At 43.0% G+C, this 27944-nt stretch overlaps 1 protein-coding gene across 1 annotated transcript; it reads right to left on the bottom strand.

Moving 5' to 3' along the window:
* Positions 1-2: 2 nt before the first annotated feature.
* ccdc9 (coiled-coil domain containing 9) lies at positions 3-26737 on the bottom strand. Its single transcript, XM_079272334.1, has 17 exons — positions 26637-26737; positions 24998-25050; positions 24692-24796; positions 22510-22659; positions 18723-19619; positions 17843-17926; positions 17258-17422; positions 16960-17141; positions 15923-15984; positions 14390-14434; positions 12303-12423; positions 11366-11492; positions 10365-10824; positions 9597-9659; positions 9289-9489; positions 8565-8772; positions 3-2988 (listed from the first exon to the last, which is right to left on the bottom strand). Exons 2-17 carry the CDS (start codon positions 24998-25000, stop codon positions 2889-2891), a joined length of 2973 nt encoding a protein of 990 aa, XP_079128460.1. The 5' UTR covers positions 25001-25050; positions 26637-26737; the 3' UTR covers positions 3-2888.
* Positions 26738-27944: the final 1207 nt, after the last annotated feature.

The raw sequence follows: 27944 nt of genomic DNA, 5'->3' as shown, positions 1-27944 counted from the left end.
AAATACATTTATTGGCTAAATGAGAGGAACAAAAACTGATAAGCAGCCGTGTGCTTTACATTTCATGTGGGTACAACCATCAGGGCTCTTTCTCCATCTGATGTATGCGCTGACGAGGGACGTTTATTTCATCAACGGCTTTGACGCCATTAAAAAGCTCACAGTTTTGGATTCATGCTGGTCCTGATAATCTTTATGAGAACGGCTGCACGTTCTCAGAGCAAGTTCATGTATCAATCAGGAAGACATTGTAGAAATGGATGTATATAGAAATATACCCTGCCTTAGTTACAATCCGTCATCGACGCTCAGAAAAACAAACATCGATGTGCAAAAACACCCTCATGTCTTTTCATAGCTCACAAGCTACTTTTTGCACAAACAACCAACGGTGGAATGTTCTTTTCCATTTAAAAACTGTACATATTGCAGTTCCTGTCAATCCAAAAGCATCGTTTTTTCCCTCTAATACAGAAAACAAAACAAAAACCATTAAAGCAACCCATTAATCCCATTAACCCGGTGTCCACAGGCATGATTCAAAGCACAAACTAAAAGCCCTTAGTGTGCCGAGGCATCAATGAAGGCTTCCATTCCAAAATAAAAAGTAGTAATTCATGATACTACACTTTAATGAAAGTCTGTCTTTCCAAATAAGAGACAAGTATATCCTCTAAACACGGCTGTTCAAAAATAACTATTTAACGTAAAGCCAAAAACACTCCATTCTGGAGCGAGACCCTTGATCAAAGACAACAAGAGGCCCTGAAAGAGCTTCAGACAGATATGAACAGATGTCTCTGTAGAACTGATGATCAACAGAATGACAGCACAGTCTGCGTCTGATTGTGACGCACAATTACATAATTAAAACAGCAAAGGGACCGCCGCCTCGAAATACATAATTGATATTTTTGATAGACTGGAGAGGAGGACGAGGTCACATGGTGTTCCGTCAGCGCGCCCTCAGGCAACACACACGATCCTTGAAGTTAATCCGAGTGGACGCCCCGGCCAAAGATCGCTGAAGTCAGTTACTCTACAACAGCAGGCCTGCACAGCTGGCTCTGATGCAAAACAAACCATAAAGCACACGTAAAACACCCCCATCTATCTGCAGTGAAGCCCGTGGCAACAGTCGGGCTGAAGGATTCTTAGTTCTGAAGGATCTTCAGTGCGTCCAGATGTCTTTAGAAAGAAATAAAATGGAGCCTGTGGGTCCGATATGAAAAACAACAGTACTTCTCTGTCCAAGTAATTAAAAGTCACATAATGAACTCAAAGAGCAGGGCAGGCTGCACATTATGAACTCTAATGGAGATCACAGAGATGGTAAACAGTCACAAGATGGCCACCACACTCACTCACAACAGACGGCACAACCAAAAGCTCAGAGCAACTGCAGCGAGAGGCGCGATCAGTCCACCTTAGGAGACTCTGTGTGCATATAATGTCCAAATAAAAACAGATAGAGTCCACAGTAAGAATGTTTCGTGGGTGGAGAGGGTCGAAGAAACTGGCAAAGCAACTCATAATGAAGGAGAATTGACCCTTTGCTAATTGGCCCGCCCCTCGAACACAGAATGGCCAATCAGAACGTAGCATCAGTCAGCGCCGCTCCACAGACTCTTACGCAATCGTTTCTGTTTCCTTCCTCTTCAGGCTGGTTTGGTGGATTTGGGGCTCGTCATTGTCAATAGTGACGCTCGTTACCACATCAACACTTCTATGCTACGCTAGCTGCTGAAGCTAAACTGAATGTTTACACATGCTGCTATCGTATTTTAATGATTGCATCTGTGAATTTAAAAAGTGAACCCTACGGATTAAAAGAGTGAAGCCGCAAAAGGATCCATCTCTTTAGGTTGCTTTCCATAATGTTGTTAGACGCTTACAATTATCAGGGTGAGGTAGTGGTTCACACGGATCTGTAATGGTTGGCTTTAGCGGCTATCGTTGGATTTCTAAACCTGTTTTTGCTGCTGAGTCAGCAGGATACAGCCTGGACACATCCTTCAAACACATACTGTAGACCTGTAGGTCTGCTTCTCTCTAAAATCGCTTTTGTTTTCCCAAAGACCAGATAGCTGTATTCAGGGAGGGCAGTTGGTGACCGTGTGGGCTCCACGGTGGCTCTGACAGCGTGACGGAGTAGCAGCGGGGGGGACTGTTCTCAGCAAAGGGTCAATTCCACTGATCTTACACACCAGTCTGTTCACAGGAGTTGGGTAGTACCTCTGCCCACGTGGGGGAAAAAAAACTGTATAAAATCTGATAATCTGCCTCAAGTGAGGCCACCCGTCAGGGCGAGATGAATTCATCCGTTAACTCAATGAAGTTATCATTTCCCAACTGAAACAAACAGAAATTAGCCGTGTTTGTTCCGTTCCGGAAAAAGCTGAGCGGTACGTTTAAAACAACATAAGATATTGACCTCCACACTGGTCAGCTGGAAGCCTTTTATAAACCGATACGTCCTCGCAAAGCCCGCCTGCACATCACCTAAAACACAGACGGGTCAGCCAATTCCAGCTCCCAAATTCATAAACTTACAATCTCAGACGGAAAATGTTGCGCCTTGCCAAATTCTGTAAAGTTCTGAGCGTGTACAAGTGATTTTACATAAATGATCTTGAAGTGAAAACATATCTACATGTGGACAAAATCGGATCAAGCTTAATTTTCCCAGTGCAGAAAAGCTCAACACCCCACAGTGAGAACAAAACATAGAAATAAAAACAAAAAACAGCCAATGAAGGAGATTTCACTCTTCATACGTAACAGAGCGAGTCAAAACATGGCGGCGGCCCAGAGGTGATCAGACCCACTGATCCAAAAGAAACAGCTGAGCAAGAGCGCTACACAGCCCCGCCTCCTCATGATGGTGGTCATTTCATTTCTTCAGACGTGTGGCGGCCACTCCAGTGACGAGTAGCGTGATGCTCTTCATCCATCTCCTCTCTCCAGCCGTCTCTTTGTCCCCAGCAGCTTCAGCCTGTTGACACAAACACAGGGAGGAAGTGATGGTGCATGTGAGTCACTGTGCTGGATGCAGTTATCCAAAGATCATCACGGTAAACATGAAGTGTGCACACATGGGGGGGCAGACTCTAGCAGCATTATTAACAGCACTCATTCAGCTCATCTGCTGAATAATTACAAGCATCACTTTTATAAACAGACAGACTATTTAAACGCATCAAGCACACGTGTTTATTGCTTCCTTTTCTAAAATGTCAGGTTCTGCCGGCTTTTCTCACTTTCATGTCGCCACGAATCCTGAAATCTTTTGGGTTTGGAGGAAACGTCCCTCTTCTGCTCTGGGTATTTGGGCTCAACATTTCTTAAAAGTTTGACATTTTGGGAAATGCACTGAAACTTGGCTTTCAATATGTCGAATATGTTTTTGTTATCCTCTGTTTAATCAGTATAACATTTTTTTAAAAAGCGAGATACAAAAGAGATATAACTTGTTTGTGAGTGAGAGAGGTGCTGATAGGCCGATTGTGTCAACGTCAAACTGATGCAGGCTTCCCGTTTCCCCTCCATTCTGTGTGCTACGCTGCTCGCTGTCGTATCAGATTCAGCACAGACGGGACATCCGATACTTTTCTGTTGATGAAATAAAAATAAACTAATCTACACTAAGTAATGGTCCAGTGAAAGTGGACCTGAAAGTACACATTTTTGGATGAAGCTAGTGGAGGATGATTCGTTTTTCTTTACATCCGCCCATTTTTTCCCATCATGCTTTAGTTTTCTGAATTTGAACACTGACTAGAAAAAAAAAAATTATTATTGGGGTGTTTGCTGGTACTTGAGTGTCAGAGAGTCCACCGTGGAGCCTCACAAGCATCACAAGAGTTAATTCAATCAGACTTCAAACGGCCGCCCTTCTGTCTGCCCGATCATGTGTTCAGCAGGCAGCAGCTCATTTCCTCTGAAAAGCCTTTCAAAAAACATAATTGTGCTTCTAATTTCCCTGGTTTCCTGATCTCCACCCTGACACCAACACACACGATAACACAAGTGTATGTGTGTGTGTGTATGTGTGCATGACACAAACACACCATGCCCGCATGAGCTCATCTGGCTGCTGCTGATGAGTCATAGGAAGAAGCATAGATGTAATCAGTGGCTTTTGCACCAAAGAACAAAAGACGACAGATTATCTTTCCGTACCAGTAAAATGCCACCAGACACGTTTCTGTTCTACTGAACATCAGAAATAAGAATTTCTAAATGTTTCAGCCTCTAGTCTTAGGCACTACTGCTGTAAAGAGGATTCGTTACTACGTCGGCGTTGCTTTTTTACACTGAACCAAACAATGTCGGCATATTGCTTCGAGATGGATGATCCCGACCAATACCCATATCGGGTTCCAGTATGACATCATTCTACAGACATCAGGTCACATGTACTGCACACAACCTGTAGAGGCCACATAGTGACATCTTCAAATGTCCAACCAAACAGTCCAAAACCAAAATATAATACAATACCAAAAGCATTTTTGGCCTTGAAAACTGAAGGTAATGATTAATTGATCTTTAAATGAACTGAGGATGAATTAACTTATTGTTTCAGCAGCTTTTATAAAGAGTCTTGGATTACTTGGTTGACGACTGAGGTGAACGGCCCTTATTATATGATATATAAGTGATATCGCTGCTCACTCACTCCTTCACTGATTAGGGTCAAACTAGTCCTCCGCTTCTCTTTAAAGGGAATATTCTGCATGTTTTATGTGGATGTCCAATCAGAGTTGATGGTAAATGTAGTCAATTAAAGCCATAACTTCCTTATTGGACATCCACATATAAAAAGCAGAGATCACACTTTAATGAAGCCATGCAGCTGAAGTGGGGGAGGATTACTGGGGTTCATTTTTTAAGTGCAAGGAAAGAGTCTCTCTTTCTTTCTTTCCATTTCTGATGTTTTGACTTTGTGAATCTAAGCAGCACGGTTATATTCTCACTTCTACGTTGTCACACTCTGGTGAGCTTACATTTGGAAGAAGTTGATCTCAATGAATTTCTTTTCTAAAACTTAGCCATTAGCCAAAGTGACACCACCACTAATGACTGGACTTCCTCATCTAGTTTGTGGTTTATTCACTTAGCTCACTTCTAAACCGCTGTGTGCAGACCGAGGAGGACTCTCAGCAGGGTGAGTGGTCCCTATTCCCACTGGTGAGAACATGCACGCTAATGAATCAAGGTTCCAGGAGGTGCATTTCTCTCCAAGTGGCCGATTCTACTGCATCAACATAAATAACAATAAGGCAACAATGAGTTTGCATTGCACTTGATCCAAAGAATAAATTCATTTTTAGGAAAAAGCATAACCACACTTTAAAATAGTCTGTGCAGAGGAAGCAGTTAAAGAGGTTGAGTTGTGACAGGAAGGCTCTGAATCATAAGGAGCTCAGCAGGAAGCAGATTGGAGTTTTTCATTCATGGACACCAGAGCTGGAGGCCCTGCTGGTGTGACCGGTCATGCAGACCGGGCAGAGCCTTCAGAGGCTCACACCGCTGTGCACTTTAATAAAATGTCCTCGAGTATCACAAAACTGCAGTCACATCACAGCCCAATGTTGAATTTCAATGTGCAGTTTTTGCTTTCTGGTCAGAAGTTAAAACACAAAAAGGAGGCAGTAAAATAACTGGACCATTGATCAAGTGTCTCAGAATCACTTCTCTGGTTGCAAAGACGTCTTCAGGAGACATTCATGAAGCAACAAGAGGGAGTTCCAACGTCACCGTTTGACATTCAGAGCTGGAAACTAGAAATGATCATGATGGGATGGAGCTGCGGTTTGAAATATGAATACATTATCATTGACTTTGTATACTTACGAAGGTAATATATGCAAAAATCTTATGTTAAAATGAAAACCCATAATGATATTTAGAAATACAGCATTAACAGACTAAAAGTCATTGATCTTTAAATAAGCTTATTGTCATCAGGCAGCTCTCCTCTCACAAAACACGTCTGCATGAAAGCACCAGAGTAAATAATCTGAGATAAGAGTTAAAGTCCCAGTGAAATGAAAAATAAATGTTCCCAGTTTGAGTCCCGTGTGTCTGTTTTAATTGTTGATTTATCTCTTATTATATGCCAAACATTAGTATTCCTTTAAAATCAAATCTCTTTGATTCTATAAAACGGTTTCATGACTCATCCTGCACTCGAGGGCCATTACAAAAAGAAAGCATCCAATCAAAGGAGACTTTGAGCGACTAGCTAGCCCCGCTGCTTCTATAAAAACTACACTTCACTGCTTGTGGATTGTAGTCGGTTAAAGAGTAATATGAAGACGTTGGAAGAGATGCATGTTCCAAAACAATGAGGTCTAATTCATTCAAGGGACACTTGAACTGGGCTCTGTGTCACTGCAGAGGATTGATTTACATCCCTCATTCAGCTTCACTTCAATGGGACCTCAAGACAGTTGATAAAACACTTTCACTCCTCGTCCTAAGAGGAGGTCTGTAAACGCATCCCTCTCGGACAGCGTCGGAAATACACGAGGGCAAAGGGCAAAAATGCCCCAAAGAAATATAATTTTGCCCCTGATATCACTAGGAGGGGGGCAAAAAATGCCCCCATAATTTCCTCTAATAATAATGACAATGTAATGAACTTGTCAAAAACATCGTAGCCTATATGACCCAGTGCAGTTGCCATAGAACGGTTTTGATTTTCGCCTTGACTGATGTTGCGTGTGCGTGAAAAACCGAACTTCCTAAACAAATAAATAAATGGAGCGCTTCTTAATCAGACCTGTGACTGCGATCAACTCAGCAGACACTTACATGTTAGTGCACCGAGCGTTATATGCTGAAATTCACGGTAAACGCATTCAAACGGCGCAGATCGGGAGCGAGCGAAGGACTTTGAAAGCTAGCGGAAAGATTAACGTGAGACAACATCCGGTTTCTTCAGACAAACGAATATCCGGTTTTCAGAATAAGATGCCAACAAAGTATACATATTGCATAATGGGAATTAGATTAAATGAATTATATTCACATTAACTACAAAACATGCTGCCTGCATCTCGTGAATTAAAGGGAAAATACACCTAAATTGTGCGCAAAGTGTTTTTATTCTTTGATTTGAGGGTTGCTGATGAATAATACCTGACTGACAGTCAATTAAGATATTTTACTCAGCAAAAAACTCTGAACTGAATTTGGACCTTCAAATGGCACATTTTTTAAATGTTGAAGGTGCTATAAAAATGTTTTTCTCAATAATTCCATACAATGACTAATGTATATGTAATGAAGGCATCGTTGACTTAATAATTGTTAATAGTTGTTTAAAAAAAATGTAATAACAATAAATAACCACAAAGAAATAAGAATAAAATTTAATATGATTGTCTGATTTATGTTTGTTTTTTGCTCAAAAAATCTAAGAAAACACTTTGAATCTGTAGACTACTGCCTAATAGTCTTATTGTTGCCATTTGATGACAATTGCTCATATACTGTCAGCCTAAATAAGTATATTTATTATTTTGAACAAAGGTTAAATGTTATTTCACAAGTTTCAAAAATTGCCCACAATTTTTTTTAAATGCCCCTGGATTTCAGTCAGTGGGGGCAAAAATTGCCCCCTAAAAAATATGTAAATTTCCTACCCTGCTCTCGGACCTGATTTCCTTCTCTGAGACGCTTGATGAGTACGGTCGTGATTTGTGTGTAGATCTGCAGTTTGGCTCTGCTAAGATACATGTTGTCATCGATGTTGGCGGAGGCATCGCCCTCTCAATCTGTGCACCAGTTTAAGTCCAGATTTGTTTGAGCCATTCAGAGGCAGCTCTTTCCAGTTGACTCCTCCAGTCTCAAACACAACAGGCGTACCTCCTGGGATTGTTGCTCAAGACCTGGATGCAGTCGTAGATTTCATTTTGACAGATAATGTGGTAATTTGGTTTGTTTGGGAGGGTAGTTCAGCTTGAGACATCTGGCTCCCAGGGTGCCATCAATGTTCAGAAAACACATTTCACTCACATACCTTTTTTTCCTCTCAGCAAAGTGATTTACAAACTGACTTTAGCACTGAAGGAGCCAAGAAGATGAGAATGCGAGGAGGAAGGATAAGGGCATTATACAGACGATTAAAGGAGGTGGAGTCAGTGCTGGTACAGTCCATCACAGTAGGAGCAGGAAGACAGTCAGGAGGAGATTCAAACAGGAAGTAGGGTTGGTGGTTGGTGGAGGCTCAAGTCAGATCCAAAAACCAGGCAAAATGCTTTGTGAGTGCATAAATATGTCTTTGGATTTGTCATGCCACCAAACAGCTCCCACCATTATTCATTTAGACATGGAAGGAAACGAAAGAAAGTGAAGCGGAGTGAGCGGGAGAACCACAACAAGGACAATGAAGACGAGGTTATCGAACAAACGCATTAAACAATAAGACCGAGGGAAGTGTGAGAGGGTGTTGGAAGTGTGCAGGGGGTTTCTTACAGTAAGGCACAGTCTCAAAGTCACTGATATGGACCGCACCTGAGGACGTCGGCTCCGAGGACGTCGGCTCCGAGGACGTCGGCTCCGAGGACGTCGGCTCCGAGGACGTCGGCTCCGAGGACGTCGGCTCCGAGGACGTCGGCTCCGAGGACTCAACTTCCTCCGCTGTCCGAGCAGCGTCGGTCCCAGCGGCCGTCGTGTCGTCATCTTTCCCTTCTTCCGGTTCAGAGGAGCTATCGTCAACCTCCAGGGCGGCTGGAGAGGGAGGGGCGTCCAGCTCGTCCTCTGTCAGAGAGAAAACATTTCAGCGACTGATCTATTCCATTGATCCCTTCAATGTTTTTTTTACCCTCAAACAACACTTGATCATCCACTTTAGTCTAGAACAGGGGGGGGGGGGGGCAATTATCTTTCACAAGGGGCCACATGAGAGACAGGGAGTGTTGTGGAGGGCCGGACCAATAGAGTGAACTCAATCCTGCTCAACATTATTAGCAGGCCGTGCAATAGACAAATATTGAATAGATTACCTTCAAAGTTTGTTTAGACAACCGTGGTGACCAGACTGTGGTAAACGTCACCATGACACACGTGTGTTTTTTGGTCTGTAAATAGCTTCCTGCTGAGGCCCAAAGCTCTACGAGAGCAGTAAGAGTCAGCCAAAACAGTAAAGTTCTGGACCGGACACCTGAACAATCAGCTGTTTTGAGCACCACTCTGCCAAAGTACAGCCTCAGAAAGCTGCTAGCATGACTGTAGACTTTTAGCCGTGTCTAGTTGGTTATTTGAGGTTTCTGCTACCTTGTGATGGAGCAGCAGGTGTATCCTGGTCCGTCGTCACGGCAGCCTTGCTGACCTCAGAAAGGGAGGGGCAAGAAACCTCAGAGGGGGCGGGGTCAGATGGCGGTGGAGCGGGGGAGTCTGTGGGGACGGACTCTGGTTCTGACACCATCACAGTCTGCTGGGCTTTCGTCTTTTGTGAAGGAGAGGAGACGTCTGTGGCTGCACATGAAGGGGGGGGGAATAAGGGAGAAGAAAAAGTAGAGATAAGACACAAGAAGTCAAGCAGAGAAAACAGAGTTAAAAACAACTGGGTTTAAGCATTCTACCCGCATCCTCCTCTTTCTGTGGCTCAGCAGGTTCATTGGAGCTGACAGCTTGGCTCTCCATCGCTGCCTTCTTCTCCTCCTCCTCCTCCTCCTCCTCTTCCTCCTCTTCCTCCTCCTCCTCCTCCTCCTCCTGCTGCTTCTTCTGGGGTGGGCTGGCCTCCACGCTGGGAGGTTTCAGTGGGCTCTTGCCTCCCATACTGCTGCAGGGTGACTGCATCTCCTCCTCCTCCTCTTCTTCCTCTTTCTCCTCTCCTTCTTCTTCTTCTTCTTCTTCCTCCTCCTCCTCCTCTTCCTCTTCCTGCTTCTTCTGGGGTGGGCTGGCCTCCACGCTGGGAGGTTTCAGTGGGCTCTTGCCTCCCATACTGCTGCGGGGTGACTGCATCTCCTCCTCCTCCTCCTCCTCCTCCTCTTCCTCCTCTCCTTCTTCTTCTTCCTCCTCCTCCTCCTCCTCCTCCTCCTCCTCCTCCTCCTGCTTCTTCTGGGGTGGGCTGGCCTCCACGCTGGGAGGTTTCAGTGGGCTTTTGCCTCCCATGCTGCTGCGGGGTGACTGCATCTCCTCCTCCTCCTCCTCCTCCTCCTCCTCCTCCTCCTCCTCCTCCTCCTCCTCTTCCTCCTCCTCTTCCTCCTCTTCCTCCTCCTCTTCCTCCTGCTTCTTCTGGGGTGGGCTGGCCTCCACGCTGGGAGGTTTCAGTGGGCTCTTGCCTCCCATGCTGCTGCGGGGTGACTGCATCTCCTCCTCCTCCTCCTCCTCCTCCTCCTCCTCCTCCTCCTCCTCCTCTTCCTCTTCCTCCTCTTCCTCCTCCTGCTGCTTCTTCTGGGGTGGGCTGGCCTCCACGCTGGGAGGTTTCAGTGGGCTCTCGGCTCCCATGCTGCTGCGGGGTGACTGCATCTCCATCTCCTCCCCCCAGTCTGATACGGGCTGGTGGCTCTCCAGAGGGAGGAAGGGGCTGAGGGGCTTGCCTCCCTCTGGGGACTCCTGAACTGCTGCCCGGGGCGGGATGTGGACCTTGGGCCTGGGAGGCCTCTGATCTTTGGGGCTTCCTGCTGATGTCGGTCGAGAACGAGGTGGGGGAGATGTAGGAGAGTTGTCTTTGCTCTTGGCTGGCTTCTCCTTCCCGGTGTCTTTCTTCTCGTCGCGTTCCAAGTCGCTCCCTTCGTCGTCTTCTCCGTCGCTGGCATCCTCCCATTCTTCGTCGTCATCTTCTCCGTTTCCGTTCTTCGGCTCCGCCTGAGAAAAGATTTGAAGAGGTTTATGGGAAAGTAATTGAAAAGAGTTTGCGATCTAAAAACCTGCAACAAGAGTTTTTGGTCACCTGGGGGCAGCAAAATGAGCCGTTGATTCAGTGAACCTGTTTGCATACAGGTTGTCAATTTACACAATCACCATTTAAATCACTTTGTTGAGCTTTTAGGTTTGGTCTCCACCAACTATCTGGCTAAGTAGCTGCTAACCGCTGCACGATGTTCACCAGCTAGTTCACAAATTTGTCCCTCTGCTGTTTGTTGCAGCAGTCAGTGGGGGTGTTAACGCTATCAGAGCTGAAAGACACTGAAACACCCTCAAGAGTGAGGGGGAACTGCAGAGATGGGTGAATTAATTTAGACATTTTAAATGTGTCAACTATCTAAAGCACTGTCTTAATGAAATAATGTCTTTGAGTTCCAATTTTCAGGATTTTTCTTCGTTCTAAATGAAACGTATATCAAATCTGTTCCCAGTCTGGGTCTGACTCCAGCATGCATTATTAATACAGATGAAGCTCCTGTACCTTCTGTGCTGCGGGAGGTTTGTTCTTTATTTCCTCTTTCTCCTTCTTTTTAGTCTTCTCCTCTCTCTTCGTCTTGTCCTCCTTCTCCTCCTCTTCCCTTTCTCCTTCCCAGCGGTTATCATGCATGCTGTCAAAAGGCATCAACACACATCAACTTTGGAAGCAGCAAACTCACAAAGAAAGATATCACATCTCCCCAAAAACACACACACAATGCATTTTACAGCGTAAACAAATCAAGGGAGAACAAAAACACAACATCCAGAACTCCCTGATGTCCTGGACCATATTACAGTACTCCGATCTTGTACTTAAGTAAAAGTAGCAATACTACAGTGTAAAAATACCTTGTTAAAAGTTCTGCATTTAGAACTTTACTTGAATAACAGTATTACATAAAAAAATACTTAAAAGTACCAAAAGTACTCATTGTGCAGAATGGCCCAATTTATAATAATATTTATTATATTACATTATAAATAAGCAGCTGGTAAAGGTGGAGCTAACGTTATTACTTTATACACTGCTGGGTAACTTAACTTGAAATATATCATAATTTGGTTTATTTCTATTTTGTATTAATAATCTGAATCTGCAAAGTAACTAGAATTTTCAGACGTATCTAATGCGGTAAAAAGTACAACAGAGTACAATGGAGTGTAAGTATAAGTGGCATGAAATGGAAATACTCAAATGAAATACAAGTAGCCTGAAGTACAGGACTTGAATAAATGCACTTGGTTACATTCCACCACTGCACGATTCACAATAACAGGCCAACAAATGGAAACTATCAATAAATCAACCTTGAAAATAATAATCAAATGTTACGAGTGATGAAGTAACATCCCATCGGTTCTACAGTGGCGGTGTTTGAGCATGAACAGGTCATCTTTGGTCGAGTCTGTGACAGTCACAGAGACTGTGATGGATTTACCTGTAGCTCGGTTTCTGTCCTCGGCCCCTCCCTCCTCCCCGGTCGCCTCGCTGCCCCGGGGTCCTGCCCTGGGACATGAAGTCACCAAATGTCGAAGCTTTCGGAGGCCGCTTGCTGTCGTCTGGAATAAAAATATATATATATTGATGGCGAATCATAATATTTTGGGACACTTCATCTAAAAGTTAAGGTGAATTCAAGAGGAGAGGGACTGAAAGATGGGAAAATAAATGGTGGACGTGTGGTCAGAGGGGGCGGGGGGGGTGATGCGTAAAGGGACTTATTAAGAGGCAGGAACCACAATTCATGATCCTCACAGTGAGTCAATAAGCTCAGTATTATCACATTTTATGTTTAAATTTGCAAATGAGTCATTATCTAATTTAGGAGAAATCTACAGACATAAATAGACTAAGTAGTGAAATAAATAAAATACATTTCCAACGTGTTACGGAAGCAAAATAACCCAAAATCTCAAAACTCATCTTTTGAGTATTTAGTTAAAATAAAAATCAGCCGCAGTCCAAGAGCTGATGTGTTGCGTAACATCAGAGAGGACACTTGTGTGACAGCAGCTGTCCCGCCTCAGAGTCCATCTGAACTCTGGGACGAGGTCAAACGTCTGTCCGTTAGCTAGTGGATGATGAAAAGAGGAAAAATGAGAGCTAAAGACTGGCTTCCATGATACGGTGTCTAACAGAGAAAATATTTTAAAGCCCCTTTAAAAAAGGACAAACATTACGGTTATGAGCAAAAAAACATGTGCTGCGTTCAAGTGAAGGGCAGCACAGGTTGTAATTTTAAGATGAAAACTTAAAATTACAAGTATACGAAATGCTGAGGGTTCACTTGGTAGTGGAGGTCGACATTGAATGTTCCTGACGTGGCAAATCATTTTGTTTTTATATAAATGAAATAATCAGGAATGACAAAAACGATTTAAAATGACGCAAAAACAGAAAGAAACATTAGGTGTGGAGTGGTAAATGTTCCACCTAAGAAGCTGTGGAGAAAACTACATTAGTGGTAATTATGTAAATGATACATGAATGAAAGATCCCTTCATCTCTCCCCTCATTTCATGGTGGAGGAAAACAAGAGATGGTGAAATGAGAAAACATACTGGTATGGGAGGGATGTGACGGAGAGAGTGATAGTCAAAATGATTGAGAGAGGAAAGACAAGTAAATAAAAAGAAGTCAAAATGAGAGAAACAGAAAAGATGAGCAGTCAATGGAGATATGAACAGAAGCAAGAGGGAAAGGAAAGGAAACCAAAGAAATGTGTGGGAATGTAAACCGTCACAGTTCAGGAACACTGAGGGAGGAGGAGGAGGAGGAGGAGGAGGAAGGATGGGGGAAGAAATGCGAGAGAAGGTCAGAGAGGAAATGCAGCGAGGGGGGAGGAGCTCGAAGGGGAGGATGTGATAAAAAAAAAAAAAAAAGTACAAAAGAAATGAAGGGATCAGTGAGGAGAAAAAGCATTCTGTATGAGATTGAATAGAGCACCCTGGGGCTGTGAAGAGGACACTCAAGTCATTCCAGAAATTAGAAATAGAGGAGAAAAAAGGAAAAGCACACACACACACACACACACATACACACACACACACACACACACACACACACACACACTCAAGCCAAAGCGAGTGCATGCGTAATGTGGGGCAGGTGTAATGTCATAATCTGTGACGTACTCTCCAGTAAGACACAGAAATAAAGAAGCCGGGACTGAACAGCTGTTAGGAATAATTTTTGGCTGTTGTTTGAACTTTCTTGCCACAGAAAAAGGCAAACATCCCCCCCGGGGTACTCCGAGGAGGCGACACAAGCCCTAAGAAATATTTGAACAACACTGTCACACATTTGAGTTTGGTGTGTGTGCAGTCAGAAGCTATCAAAGCGTTAAAGATGAGGAGAGGTTTACAGATGCTCGCCCAATGCCAAAGCAAAACCCTGATAAATACAACTGTGTCTGTTATTGACGGACTGTGGTTCTGGATGCAGCTGTTGTGCTTCAGACAGACACACAAATGGAAACAAAATGAAAACACACACTGTGATCTCAGTCCCATGCTGTGGTCTAACCTGAGGCCCTGCCCCGAGGCTCTGTACGAGAGTTACGCCCCCGGGCTGCATAGAGGACACACACAAACACATTACAGTATGCACACAACCCAACCCAACCAACCCCCCCCCACACACACACACACACACACCTTGTCCACAAGATAAATCAGAGACATGATAACGATGTAAACATTATTCACTTTGCTACAAAACAAAAATGTCACTAACGAGGTAAACGCGTGAGACACAGATGTATCGAGGGCTACCGGTGTAAAAACCTGCTAGAATGTTGATCAAATTTATCCCAATTGTTGAGTTGCATTCGAAAACATGAAATTGACAAAACTGTCTTCATTTCCATGAAACTATCATTTAAAATCGCACTTTGAATATTTCTGTTAGCGTCTCCCTCTAAACGCCTTAGTTTGAATCTTTATTATCCTTCACATGTCAATCAGTCCAGAGTGACCGGTTGTTTTTAAATGTGCGTTAGAACAGAAGAGCAGCAATAAAGATGCAAGGCCCTTTGGACAGAGTTTGACTGGCGTCGTGGGATTACTACGGTCCCACAGTGAATTATCTTTATCAGGCGGATGACTGCCTGGAATTAAAAGGACACGCATGAGCAAAACGATGTCATCATAAAGCTCCCTTGTAAGGACACGGTAAGGAGGCGACTTCAGCGTCTCAATGTGCCTCGAGAACCGCTCGACGAACAGATTGTACGAGTCATTGAGGAGAACCTGCTGCATTCAACAATTCTCTCCTATTTGGAATTTTTTCTTAGGACGAACAATTTACAGGTGATCCAGACCTGTTGTAGGAGTCACGTCATCAGTCTGTTCTCTAAACCTAACTTCTTCAATAATTCATTATATTTCATTACTTTGAAGCAATTTGAACTTTGAAAAAAACATAAATTACATTTCATGAACAAAATCTAAATGTATTCATATAGACTAACAATATCATTCATTTAAATTGGCTATTGATACTATTGTATAACACCACAATGTTAATTCAAACATGTTAAATCATTTGGCCCCGTCCTGTTGCAGTCGTTATATTGAACTCTTTCTCTTTTATTACACTGACAGTACCGGCCTCAGGTGACAAAAAGAAGATAATAATTTGGTGTTTATATAATAAAGGCTGGTTCATAATGGTTGGAGCTATTTGTTCACTTGTTGTTATTACTGTAATTTTACTTCACTGAGAGGGACTCAATCAAGGAAAAGTGGGGTCCTTCTGAAAGCTCCTCTCAGCACGACGTCGAAGGTTGATTTGGACTCCGGGGAACTACAGCGAGCATTTACATAACGAGCTTAATCAACTGTCATTCACACAACAGCCGTAGTTAGCCGGAGAGGGAGGTCGTGTGGTGTGTGCTGACGATGAGTCCACGAGACGAGGTGACGTAATGTCAGGCGAGCGGATACATGCGATGGAGGTGGTGACATCGTCCTGACAGCTGTTGTGTAACCACAGCAACAGCACACTGGTGGTGGTGTGTGTGTGTGTGTGTGCGCGCGCGTGTGTGTATAGACTTGCCTCTCCTGCCGCCTTGCTCGGGTGTGATGCCCTCTGAGGCCGCATATGGGTCCTCCTTGAACCTGTGAAAAAGGCTGCAGGGTTAGAAACAAACACACACACATCAAATATCAGTGTGTCCTTCTCGTCAATCCCATCAGCTGGAATAAAGATGACGAAAAACACTTTCTATCGTCCTAACCTGCCCTCTTTCCAGAGATGGAGGAATCATTCAGATCCTTTACTTTTGTAGCCGTATTAATACCACACGACAAAAATACTCCGTCATAAGTTAAACTCCTGCATTAAAAAAAGGAGTTGAAGTGAAAGTATGTCAGTATAATCAGCTACATGTAATTAAAGGATAAAAATGTCCGTGTGACTGGGACCACTAGTATACGTGTATTGTATGTGGCTACAGTGTAGAACAAATATTTAAAAGTGTTCCTCCAGGTTCAGTGAAATGATAAATATCTGGTCCTCAATGTGTGCGTGTTGGGACACAACAGTGGTTGAACATTTCTCACAACGCATAATTTGAAGAAGTTAATTTGCTATTTTTGTGACTTCGACAGCATTCTGGTTCCGTTAGTCATCTTGATGCTCCTTTTGAGACGTACGACTTTCATTTTAAAATCGATTAATCGACTACTTTGATGATCAAATCGTTTGTCCCTTTTTCGGCAAAAATACAAACATTTGCTTTAAATCTTCTCATGTGATGATTCTCTGATTTTAGTATTTTCTGAGTTCCAGACTGTTGGTCAAATAAAACAAGCATTTTGAATTACATCATCTTGGGCTTTGGGACATTTCAGCAGACTCCTTTACCATTGTCTGACATTCAAAACAATGAATTAGTAAATCGAGAGCGATACCGGTCAGATTAATTGATAATGAAAATAATTTTAAGCTGCAGCACTAGATCACAGAAATCAAGTACACAGACAATTCTTAAATCAGCAGCTGCTCTGCAATGCGACGTGTTTCAAGCTGCTCCTCCTCAGGCAGCATCACACAAATCTGTTCAAACTCAGGTTCAATATCGTCTTCCTCACATGTTCTCTGTCTTCTGTGCATCCCACTCTCGTCTCCACTGGCCCGTGGCGTTACGATGGCGTGCTAGTCTCTCCTCGTCAATCTGTTCGCGCTCCTTCTTCCAGCACAGGTACTCTGCTCTCTCCCGGCCGGTCATGGACATGGTCATGTCCGTGGAGCCTTTCGGTCCAGGCCTTCGACTCTACAAAGACAGCAGGTGTTACAAAGTGAGGAAAATGAATAATGCTGTAGCAGAAGGTACAAGACTGGGTGGCTGTTAAAAGCCACAGGACCTCTTCAAAGAACGACATTACTCACAGTCCACTCTTTCTCCAGTTCGGCTCTTGTCTTCACGTTATCAAAGTCCAGCCCTCCCCAGTTCCGGACATGTCTCCTGCTGCCCTCTTTGCGGTCTATGTCTGGCGCTGGGCCTGAACGTCTCGGGTCGTCCAGGAAGTTACGGAGCGGCTTGTCTCCATCCGGCTACGGAGAAGATTCATTAATGTAAAGCTCTGCCACATGACGTGTCCTCCATGTTCATTTTGACCACAGACCAGGTAAAGCCTGTAAACATAAAGCCTGTAGGAGGCAGATAATACATCTGGGATCACTTTGAGAAAGAAAAGGGAAATATGATTCATCCATGATTTAATAAAGGATTTTTATGGGGTTTTTTTCAGACTGCCAGCTACTAGGACTTCCTTCAGATGTAAGCAGGGCAGTCATTTTTGAGGAAATATGAGTGTTTCAAGTTGATCAATAAAGCTGAAATCTGAGAGTCTCAGATGACAGGAGACGGGAATCTTGGATGGTTTTGAAAAAGAAAAAATCAAAGCACAACAGATCAATACCATCTGATGAGCTAAAAACACTTTGAAACAATCTGTAAACAGTGACTCATACCCGCTGTCCTCTCTCATACTCCGCCATTTTTTCCATCTCTTCATTCATCTTCTCAATGTTTTGTCGCCTCTTCTCCGCCCATTCCTGTCCAGAAACAACAACAAAGGGCTGCATCATTAGTGACAGATTAGTGAAAACTACAAGATGTTAACATTGGCAAAGTTCACAGCTGCAAAAAATTATATTGATTTATTTTATTTATATATATATATATATATATATATATATATATATATATATATATATATATATATATATATATATATATATATATATATATATATATATATATATATATGGGGGCCACTCCTCTGGTTGCAAAAATAAGTCTGATTGTATAGCAACCAGTGAACGGAAGTGAAGTAGAGATGCCGTATATGTCTCTGGTAGCGGCAGCGACCTGTCAATCACTGTGCCCTAAAGCATACTCCGCTTTATGGTCTATTTGACTCTAAATGGATCATAATCTACGAAATGAGCATCATGCTGTATTGAAAACCCAAGATAGCAACCAAACCAACCAATATGCCAAACAAAGCTTTAAAACAGCAGTCCAAAAACCAATGAGTGACATCACGACGACTACGTCCACTTCTTGTATACAGTCTATGGTTGACACCAACGCCGCCAGCCTGGCTCCATTCAAATGAATGAGGAATGGCTTGTTTTTTGAATACAGTAGTCTGAGGTCATGACGAACCACTTTCCCTCTCAGGTAAACTGATGAAAGAGGACTCCAAGAAAAATACAGAAAATACCACCAGGTGCATCATAAGACGTACATGAAAATTATAATTCTGCTCTTCTCCAGTTTCACGGTGACTTTATATCAATCAATTAACTTTAGAAGCTTTAAGAATAATAGTTCATCCACACTCACCTTGGATTTCCTGTCTATGCCACCTGGCATTCCTCCTTCTCCACCTCCTCCTCCTTCTCCACCTCCTCCACCTCCTCCTCCTCCTCTTGCCCTCCTTCCTCCTCTGCGTCCCGGTCCCCCTGACTCCCCAGGTTCTCCATCTCTGGGTGTCCGAGGTTCCCATTCTCTTCTCTCCTGGCGGCCGCCTCCTCCTCCTCCTCCTCCTCCTCCTCTCTGACCTCCTCGACCCACTCGTCCCGACCCCGTCCTCCTGGGGGGGCTGGGGCCATCACTTGGCCCACCCCGGTTGCTGTCGTTCGGCCCCCCTCTGTGGCCGCCATCGCTCGGACCTCCTCTGTGGCCGCCATCGTTCGGACCCCCTCTGTGGCCGTCATCGTTCGGACCCCCTCTGTGGTCGCCATCGCTCGGACCCCCTCTGTGGCCGCCATCGTTCGGACCCCCTCTGTGGTCGCCATCGTTCGGACCCCCTCTGTGGCCGCCATCGTTCGGACCCCCTCTGTGGCCGCCATCGTTCGGCCCCCCTCTGTGGTCGCCATCGTTCGGCCCCCCTCTGTGGCCGCCATCGTTCGGCCCCCCTCTGTGGTCGCCATCATTCGGCCCCCCTCTGTGGCCGCCATCTTTCGGACCTCCTCTGTGGCCGCCATCGCTCGGACCCCCTCTGTGGTCGCCATCGTTCGGACCCCCTCTGTGGCCGTCATCGTTCAGCCCCCATCTGTGGCCGCCATCGCTCGGACCCCCTCTGTGGCCGCCATCTTTCGGCCCCCCTCTGTGGCCGCCATCGCTCGGACCCCCTCTGTGGCCGCCATCGCTCGGACCCCCTCTGTGGCCGTCGCTTTCCTCTGATGTCTTCCGGCCGCGGGGCGTTCCAGGTTTCCAGTCGTTTACGACTCTCTTGTCCTGCAGGAAACACACAGTAATTACAGCATGGACAATAGGTTTAAGTTACGGTACTAAGAACCATATTTTAATAATTTCAGTCAGTACGTGGAGCAGGGGGGTCATAAAAGAAATCCTTGTCTGGTCAGAAGATTATTAGGATAGCTCGTTTCGGGTCTCTTCAACCAAAACATGTTGTAAATCACTGTAAATGATCTGTGCACACGACTGCTCCATCATATTCTATTCTAGATGGTAATTAACTGGTAAATCTCTGAGTTCTGAAAATCTAGCAGCCAATTGTCCGATGGGAAAAGTATTGCCTGTCCTGAATTTAACGTCTGTACTTAATTTAAAACGCACTCAATCTCCTCAAGCTGAAGAATTGGTGCCATATAAAAAGTACAAAAGACTAATCAGGGCTGTGGATTATGCAAAACTACAACATGATGAAAACGGAGAGAAAAAGGCAAAGCTTAAGCTCAGGGATCAGGAGTCTGTTGAACAGACTAATGAACCAAATTTGACCTTTTGACTTTAATGAATATCCATTTAGAGGGCTACACAGGTGGAGCAGATGCCCCCGTTGCCTGTTGTTGAAACTGTGACCTAATTGGTCAGAATTTCGATTGCGAGAAAACTCCTGGAAGTCAAAGAATAAAAGAAGAGCAGACTCCCCCGTTTCAGAAATAGATTAATGTGACACCGTCCAATTTCACAAACTACGCAGGTCAATATTGGCACTAGTCATCATTTATTACATTGTCTGCATTTATCCGTTTAGACAAACCATTCATTTGGAAAATTACCACCTAAAAATACACACAAAATTCTAAATCCCCCCCCCAAAAGGCGCAATGATTCCTACACTTGGGTCGGATCATACACAAACAAACAAACCGTACTGAACCGTACCAGTTTGTTTGTTAGCAGGCAGAAACCGTGGTGGTTGTTTTGGTCTGTAACAGACCTGCCCAAACGAACCGCACCCAGAGGATAAACGAGCTGGAGTTCAATTCCACCGAACTGATGAAGGCAGACTTCAGAGACTAGCTGGTGACACAGTGGAGCATTTAGCAGCTAAAGAGACAGGTATTGCCCTCAGGAGTTGTTAGTTGTTAGACAGAAGATCAGCTCTTGCAGGTTCAACAGAAGTAAAGGACGGTGCTTCTAATGTTAAAATATATACGTGTTGTTGGAGTGTTGTCATTTCTCATTCAACATTTCAGTCACACAAATTGCTTTCACACAAATTTTTTTTCTAGGTAGAATTTCTCCGAATGCGCAAAAATAGCTTCATGTGAAGCCAAAATCACTCCGGCTGCTCTTTTTTTCTCCCCATATTTAAAAAAAGGAAAACTTTTAGGGAAGCTGAGGAGAAGTGATCCGCTTGTGTTCATATGGTGCAGCTGGTACACTGTGATGCATTTAAACAATTTGCAGTACATGATACCAGATATAAAAGACTGAACTGAATCATATACTGAACAGGAAGAGTTGGATAAACCGATTGAAGAGCTTGTTTCACAGGATATAATCGGCTGGTACAACATCTTGTTGCTATAACAGGTGCAATCATCTCAAATTGGCTGACCAACAGATGAAAGCACTCCTCTCATCAACTCTCTGATGCTAACTGTTCGTATTTTCAGTCTGTGTCATGTTTTCATTTTGTGCCAACAGCATGATTGTCTTTATGCCATTTTCCCAGACTGTATATTTTCTACATACAGTGTAGAATTGATCGTTTTGCTAACAATATTGCTGGTTTTATTGGGCCATTACGGGCAATGTGGCAAATTACTCAGCAGGACTACTTCGTGGTAAAACTGGAGGCGGGTCTTGCCTCAATGTGATGTGCATTTAAATCACCGGATTAACCGAGAACAGACATTGACATCTGTTAACTTTTTCTCTGAATGTAGAATGACTTAATTCAGCCTCCAGAACTACTATATTAAATTATTTATCAACATCAAAATGTACATATACTGTGATAGAACAGGATCACTGTACATTACCATGAAATACACAATGACTCATCCCGACAGGTTTACTGACTTTTACATCCCTCCAGCTCAAAGATCTTATCTTGGTGATAAGAACTGAAAATATAAACTAAACCGTCTGTTGTCTTCGCTAAGACAAATAATCCATCGTTCATCCATATTTTCCCCATTCTAAAAAAATATTTCTGTTAAACAGACCTCATAGGCTACTTTTCTCCTCTTTGGCAGCAATTTTATTTACCTGCATCAAACATTCATCAGGCATTAAAAGCAAAAAAACATTATATGAAAAAGACATATGTAATAATTATTATTCTAACTACCGGTACGTTATCACGTTGTATATAGTTCACCTTGTTGAATATCCTCTTTTGCCGTTTTTTAAGCAGTTTATTACAGATGTATTTAATTTTATATTCAGTAATATATTCATGGTTCTGATGATGTTGTATATTTGTGTATATTATATTCGCTTACCGCACTTTTTTAAGTATGCTGCAGATAGGATTTTATGTACATTAATGAAAATATATCAATCCAAAATGGAACTGCTGTACCAGACCTGCAACACAAGCAGTGGGCAGATGACAGATGCATGATGGGTAGACTGGCAGGCGTTTGGTTGGTAAACTGATAAACACAGTAATTCAAATCTGTCAGTTTAGAAGCTGCGTCTTCCGTCTGCAGGATCATCATAAACCAGATGAAGAGGTTATCGATTCTACAGCCGACAAAACAACATCACATGATGGAAAGACGCGTCACGGTTATTCTACAACTCATCTGTTGTGAGACTGTTATTTCAGTGGATGATTGTGTGCATCTGTGCATCAGGAGTAAAAACTTTGAAAAGGTGCCATGATTGAAAAAGAAAAAGAATTAAGATCCACGTCACGCCTTACCCCCGTCTGCTTAGAAAGGTCGACTGTGACAGTGAAGTTTTCTTTCTCCGTCTTCCTCTTGTCCGTCTCCGGCTCATGGGGGCGGGGCTTCCGGGGTGTTGTCACGGCAATGCCCTCCTGCTCTGCCTTCTTCTTGTCTTCCTCTATTTCCTGTTGAGATCAGGTGACCGAATGAGTGCGCTGAGACTACAGCCGGGCCCCAAATCTAAACTCTGGACTGTCTCACATTTTAGATTTCTATTTACCTTTAATTGACCGCGTCGGATTTGATTCGACATGAATCAGCATATTGTATAATTTCAGGACAGTAAAAAGTTAGGGGGATGATTTTGTTTATCAATTGTAAAACAAGTACAAACAAGACTATTTTTATGATGCATTCAATGTATACATTAGTATGGAATAAGAACACATTAAATGAGGTCAACACCATATTCTTTGAAATGTTGGAGGTACCACTGTGCTGCTTTCCAACCACACACTTAGAATAAATGGTAATTATTATATTGAGTAATACCAAGGTTGCAGATTTTTTTTTCCATAATACTTTACGTTGTGTTGATACAACGCTTTCTCTCCTCAGACCATCTGCCAATCCTAAATGTCGATCCGGAACCAGTGCTCCCCAAATTAAAAATCTATATTCCACGCTGTGTGGAACTTACTGGGACCGTGACTGAATGATGGCAGAGAGACTTCTAAACCTTTTTAGATGACACTGGTAAAGAAACTGCATTAAAAGGAGCAGTGTGTAGGATTTTGTGGCATCTAGTGGTGAGGTTGCAGATTGCATCCAACTGAATACTCCTCTGCTCACTCCTTCCTTTCCAAGCACGTAGAGAACTACTGTGGCCTTCACGCAATAGAAAACCGCAAAAGGGTCCCTCAAATTTCAGTGTTCAGTTTGTCCGTTCTGGGCTACCGTAGAAACATGGCAGTGCAACATGGCGGACTCAGTCAAGAGGACCCGATCCCTATGTACCGTAGATATGAATGGCTCATTCTAAGCTAACATAAACACAACCAGTCTTAGTTTCAGGTCATTATACATTTCTGCCAACAAATCCCCCTAAATCCTACACACGGTTCCTTTAACTGTAGCCTGTTTACATCACAACTGATACCTGATCTGCTTAATAAGGTCAGCATCAGCACCTGTCCCCAGAAAACAATTACAAATGCTTTGTGTGGTGGTGTAAGAAATTTGAGCAAAAACTGTAGTTAGTAGATATAATAAAAGTGTTTAATAATTCATAATTAAGAATTCATAATTAGTCATAAACATAAGGGTTTTGGGAATGCATAATTAAGATAACATAAAGTGATGTAGGATTAGTAGCTAAAAGACATGAAGCTTCTGCCAAGTTGCAGAAGTTTAACTTTCATACTGAAGGATTATAGAAGGGATAAAGCCATAACTGACAGTCATTGAATGTGTTAGAAACTCAGGGAAAGAGAGTCATGAAGACAGGCGTTTACTGAAGTGCATAGAGAAGTTAGCCAATAGAAATTGAGATAGACGGAAGGGGAGGAGTCGCGAACGAATATGTGGGCGGGTTAGAAGTGTTTTTTCTGCCTCTTTTAGCGTGTGGATCTGCGGGACGGCTGTGTCCTGGGACCAGAGGTAGTTCTTTTCCAAAGTGGGTTAATATTGTAATATTTCGTAGGAGTATGTACTCCAATGTTTAACTGTAATCGTACTTGCATCAGTGGAATTAAATTCCTTATAATTGTAAACCAGTCTTGGTAGATTTCTTATTGGAGCGTGTCGACTGCACAAAGCAGCCGGACACACGTGCTCCGGCTTTCTCTCTGTGGGGTGTGTGTTTCAGCCTCGACAGTGGAACAAGACTTATACCCAATATCTGTTATTATATAGGAGTGGACTTGCAATGCAAAAAACGTTCTACAGTGAAAAATGAAGACCTTTAATAACTGTTTAAAACATATATGTCAGAATAAAGCTTTCCACTAAGCTCAAAGATAGTTTCTTAATTTTTTGAAGGCCACGCTAGTACTAACATATAATATGACATCCATTAATGTCATGTGCACATGTGCATTATGGTTTGTCTGCAATATCCTCAGTTATCTTTGAGCGTCCTCTAGTAGTATCACTAACTTGATGGGTTGACACAAAAGATACATTTTGTGTGCGTTTGTGTGTAAAAGAACTCCGTACCTGGTACCTCTTCACCAGAGCTTCATTCTTCTTCCTCAGAGCTTCGATTCGTCTGTCCAACTCCGCGTCCTTCTCCTCCTTAGTCTTGAGATCCACCGCTGAAGACTGGCACACAGATGAAGAGGAGGGTAAGGAGAACAATGAAGTGAGGAGGAGGCCAGTCTGTCCTTCCATATTCTTATTTAATACACATTATGTAAACACAGCTGTGTTTTAACTTTGGCATCTTCCTGCCTGTATGAACCCCAGCTTCACCAGAGCAGACAATATTTTATTCACGGTCACTTGTTTCTCCCTCTTACTCACCATAGCTGCCTCTGACTTGTCTTCATACACAGGCGGCCGACCGCTTTTTCCTCCTGCGGGGAGGAAGATGAAGATGATGCTGCAGTGGGATTTTTAAAGCAGCCCCCGTCACACAGAATTGGGTTTTGCTTAACGTTCCCTTGGATGTTTGAGTTTATCCGAGTTCCCCTTAAACCTGAGTTTCAGGCGTGTAACCTAGTGACCGTACATCCGGTTTAGAAGACGACCATGTGTGATGTGGAAACTTGAAGCCTCCAGTCTGTGCGTGTTCACAGAGAAAACATCTCGTGTCCAGTCAACTTTTGAAATAAACATTTGTATTTTTCCAGATTTATTAATGAGAAAGGACTAGATTTAATGTTGAGATCATATTTTTTGTGCATAAACACTGTATTACACAGCACTATGTATTTATATTAGATTTTACATTTTTATTGTCACTTTACCCCAATATACTTTTACTTACCGTTTTGATACTTTACAATATTGTTGATTAATTTTGTATTTACTTTGTCTACCACAAAACAGCTATACCTATATTGAACTTTTGCATTATTTTGTGTCTTAGGTTCTCATATTTTACTTGCGTGATTCTTTATATATATATATATATATATATTTAAATATATATATTTATTTGAACATTGTTGGAGGGAGCCGGGAATCTAGAATGTTTAGTTCTTCTATGTAATAACAACTTGCTACTTTAAGCAGTGTTTTCTATGTCCTAAAAACGTGTATGGAGGTGATCTTTAAAAGCTGATGAACAATTCTAGTTATTTCCTTAACAAAATATCAAATATTTGTTGTTTACAGCACAATAAATGTGACTTCCCCATATGTTCTATAACAGCAACAACAAACAGTGAATGGCTCCCCGTGCAATATGATGACTGTCCTCTCGCGGTCAAATCAACAGAATCTTGTGCAATAATATCGTTCATACTTGTGCAATAACATTTATTCTCGATTACTATTTTAGAATCCGTGTTGACGGCTGTGGATGCTTGTTTGCTGAAGTTGTTTTGTCTTTTGTGGTGTTTTTCCTTTATCTTAAGACAGCACTGATCACGAGTAGCACTCCTTATGTTGTTGTATTCTGTACAATCACATAAAGGCTTTCCATTTCAATCTTTGAGAGAGAATGATGATAACAACCCACAGATTAATCAATCGTCTAATAAATGAATGGCGGTCCCTATTGGCTCCAGTCTTAAGGTCGACGGGGTGATCCATCTTCCCTTTGTGACGTGACTCATCGATGTTGCAGCTAACCACAGGTGAGGTTACAGCCAGGTGTGTGTGTGTGTGTGTGTGTAACCCAAATGATTAAATCCTTCATCAGTTTCCAAAGCTTATGTAAGCGTATTAGAGCTGCAGCGGACAGAATTTAAAGTACCCGAGTCTCAACGAGCAACCGTGGTACACAACACGCGGACAGCACGTGACGCTAAACCCTTACCGTACTCTTACAAACAGTTGTATTCATTTGTTATATTTTACTCTGCTGGGAGGTAATGTAGGCACACTGAGCCATGTCTGCTCCGGTACAAAGCGCCGAAAACCCCACGAAGGAACACGACAACAAAACAGCCAAATAAACACTTACAGCGTTTAAGCACCACTTTGTTTGTTTTACCTGTATTAGAAGGAGTAGTAACGACTGTAAAGAGCAATGTTTGGACTCGTTGCTCTTTGCCAATTCCTGCGCCTCAATGTGCCCTCATTATTTAGCTTCCTGTTAGCTGCAAGCTAACTTCCTGCCAAATAAGGACCCCATCTCGGTGGTTTTAAAGAGACAGTTGATAGATAACTTTGTGTTGCTAGAATTCCACCAATGGAGTGGTCTCGTGTGACGTCACAGTTTAGCTGTCGGCCATGTTGGAGGACACACAAAGCCACTGGCATGCACGGCTGAGTCGCATAACCTATCGGTGGTAAACTTTTGTGCTGTCTTTGGTTGTGGCAGCAGAGCTGATAGAGACAAGAAATCATTCTTTCGTTTGCCAGCGGTCATTACACATCAAGGAAATGACACGAAGGAGCTATCCAAGCGAAGTCGCGAGAAATGGCTGTCACGCATCTCTCGAGATATAACGGAATGGAATTTGGCGTACACTCGAGTATGTGCGGATCACTTTATAAGTGGTCAGTGATTTTATTTGCAAATTCGTTTGTGAACAGTATTTAATAAAGGAAATATAAATTAAACTTTTACATGAGAAGGTTACCGAAGCTTCATCGGCCCGTGACAGCAGTCGGTACCAGAGACGTGTCGAGCGCGTACAACAGGCGAAACACAGAGATGCAGCCTCAGCATTGCTTGATATGAGTTTAACGTCGGATCATATATATATATATATATATATATATATATATATATATATATATATATATATATATATATATATATATATATATATATATATATATATATATATATATATATATATATATATATATATATGTGTGTGTGTGGGGGGGGTGACGTTAGGAGTTAGTTTAAAGTGAATTCCTGCACACAATGACATGCACGTACAATGTAAACAAACACACGTGTCTGTTTGCGCTGAGTAAACATAGAATATTGCTAAATATCGGACGAGATCTGTATATATTTACCCTTCCAATGACGATATGAGAATTCTCGACGACCGTTGCTTTTAACGTCTCGGACCCATCCACTGACAAACTGATTATAAGCGTCGAGCCCTTTGTAGCACTCCAGCTCGTCTTTTGTGTAAGGACTGGGGGTGTTCACGAGATACGTGTAGATGTTGGCGTAGTTTACCGATGGAAGATAAGTAGGATCGGCACTGAAACCATCTGCACTCATCGTATAGGGATCCAAGTTACCAATAACCTTCAATTTGGCCAGGTAGCGAACCTTTGATGCACTATCCAGTGATTCAAAGTATTGTATTTTCGCCGCACTTCCTTGTTTACG

The sequence above is a fragment of the Melanostigma gelatinosum genome (assembly GCF_949748355.1).
Source record: "Melanostigma gelatinosum genome assembly, chromosome: 7".
Lineage (NCBI taxonomy): Eukaryota > Metazoa > Chordata > Actinopteri > Perciformes > Zoarcidae > Melanostigma > Melanostigma gelatinosum.
The sequence above is the reverse complement of the archived record's forward strand: the minus strand, read 5'-3'. Positions and strand labels throughout refer to the sequence as shown.

Coding starts and splice junctions, on each gene's coding strand:
- ccdc9 (XM_079272334.1), bottom strand. Junction 17,142..17,257: donor AACTGGAGAAAGAGTGGACT/GTGAGTAATGTC, acceptor CTGTCTTTGTAG/AGTCGAAGGCCTGGACCGAA. Junction 12,424..14,389: donor GCCTCGGGGCAGGGCCTCAG/GTTAGACCACAG, acceptor TTTTTATTCCAG/ACGACAGCAAGCGGCCTCCG.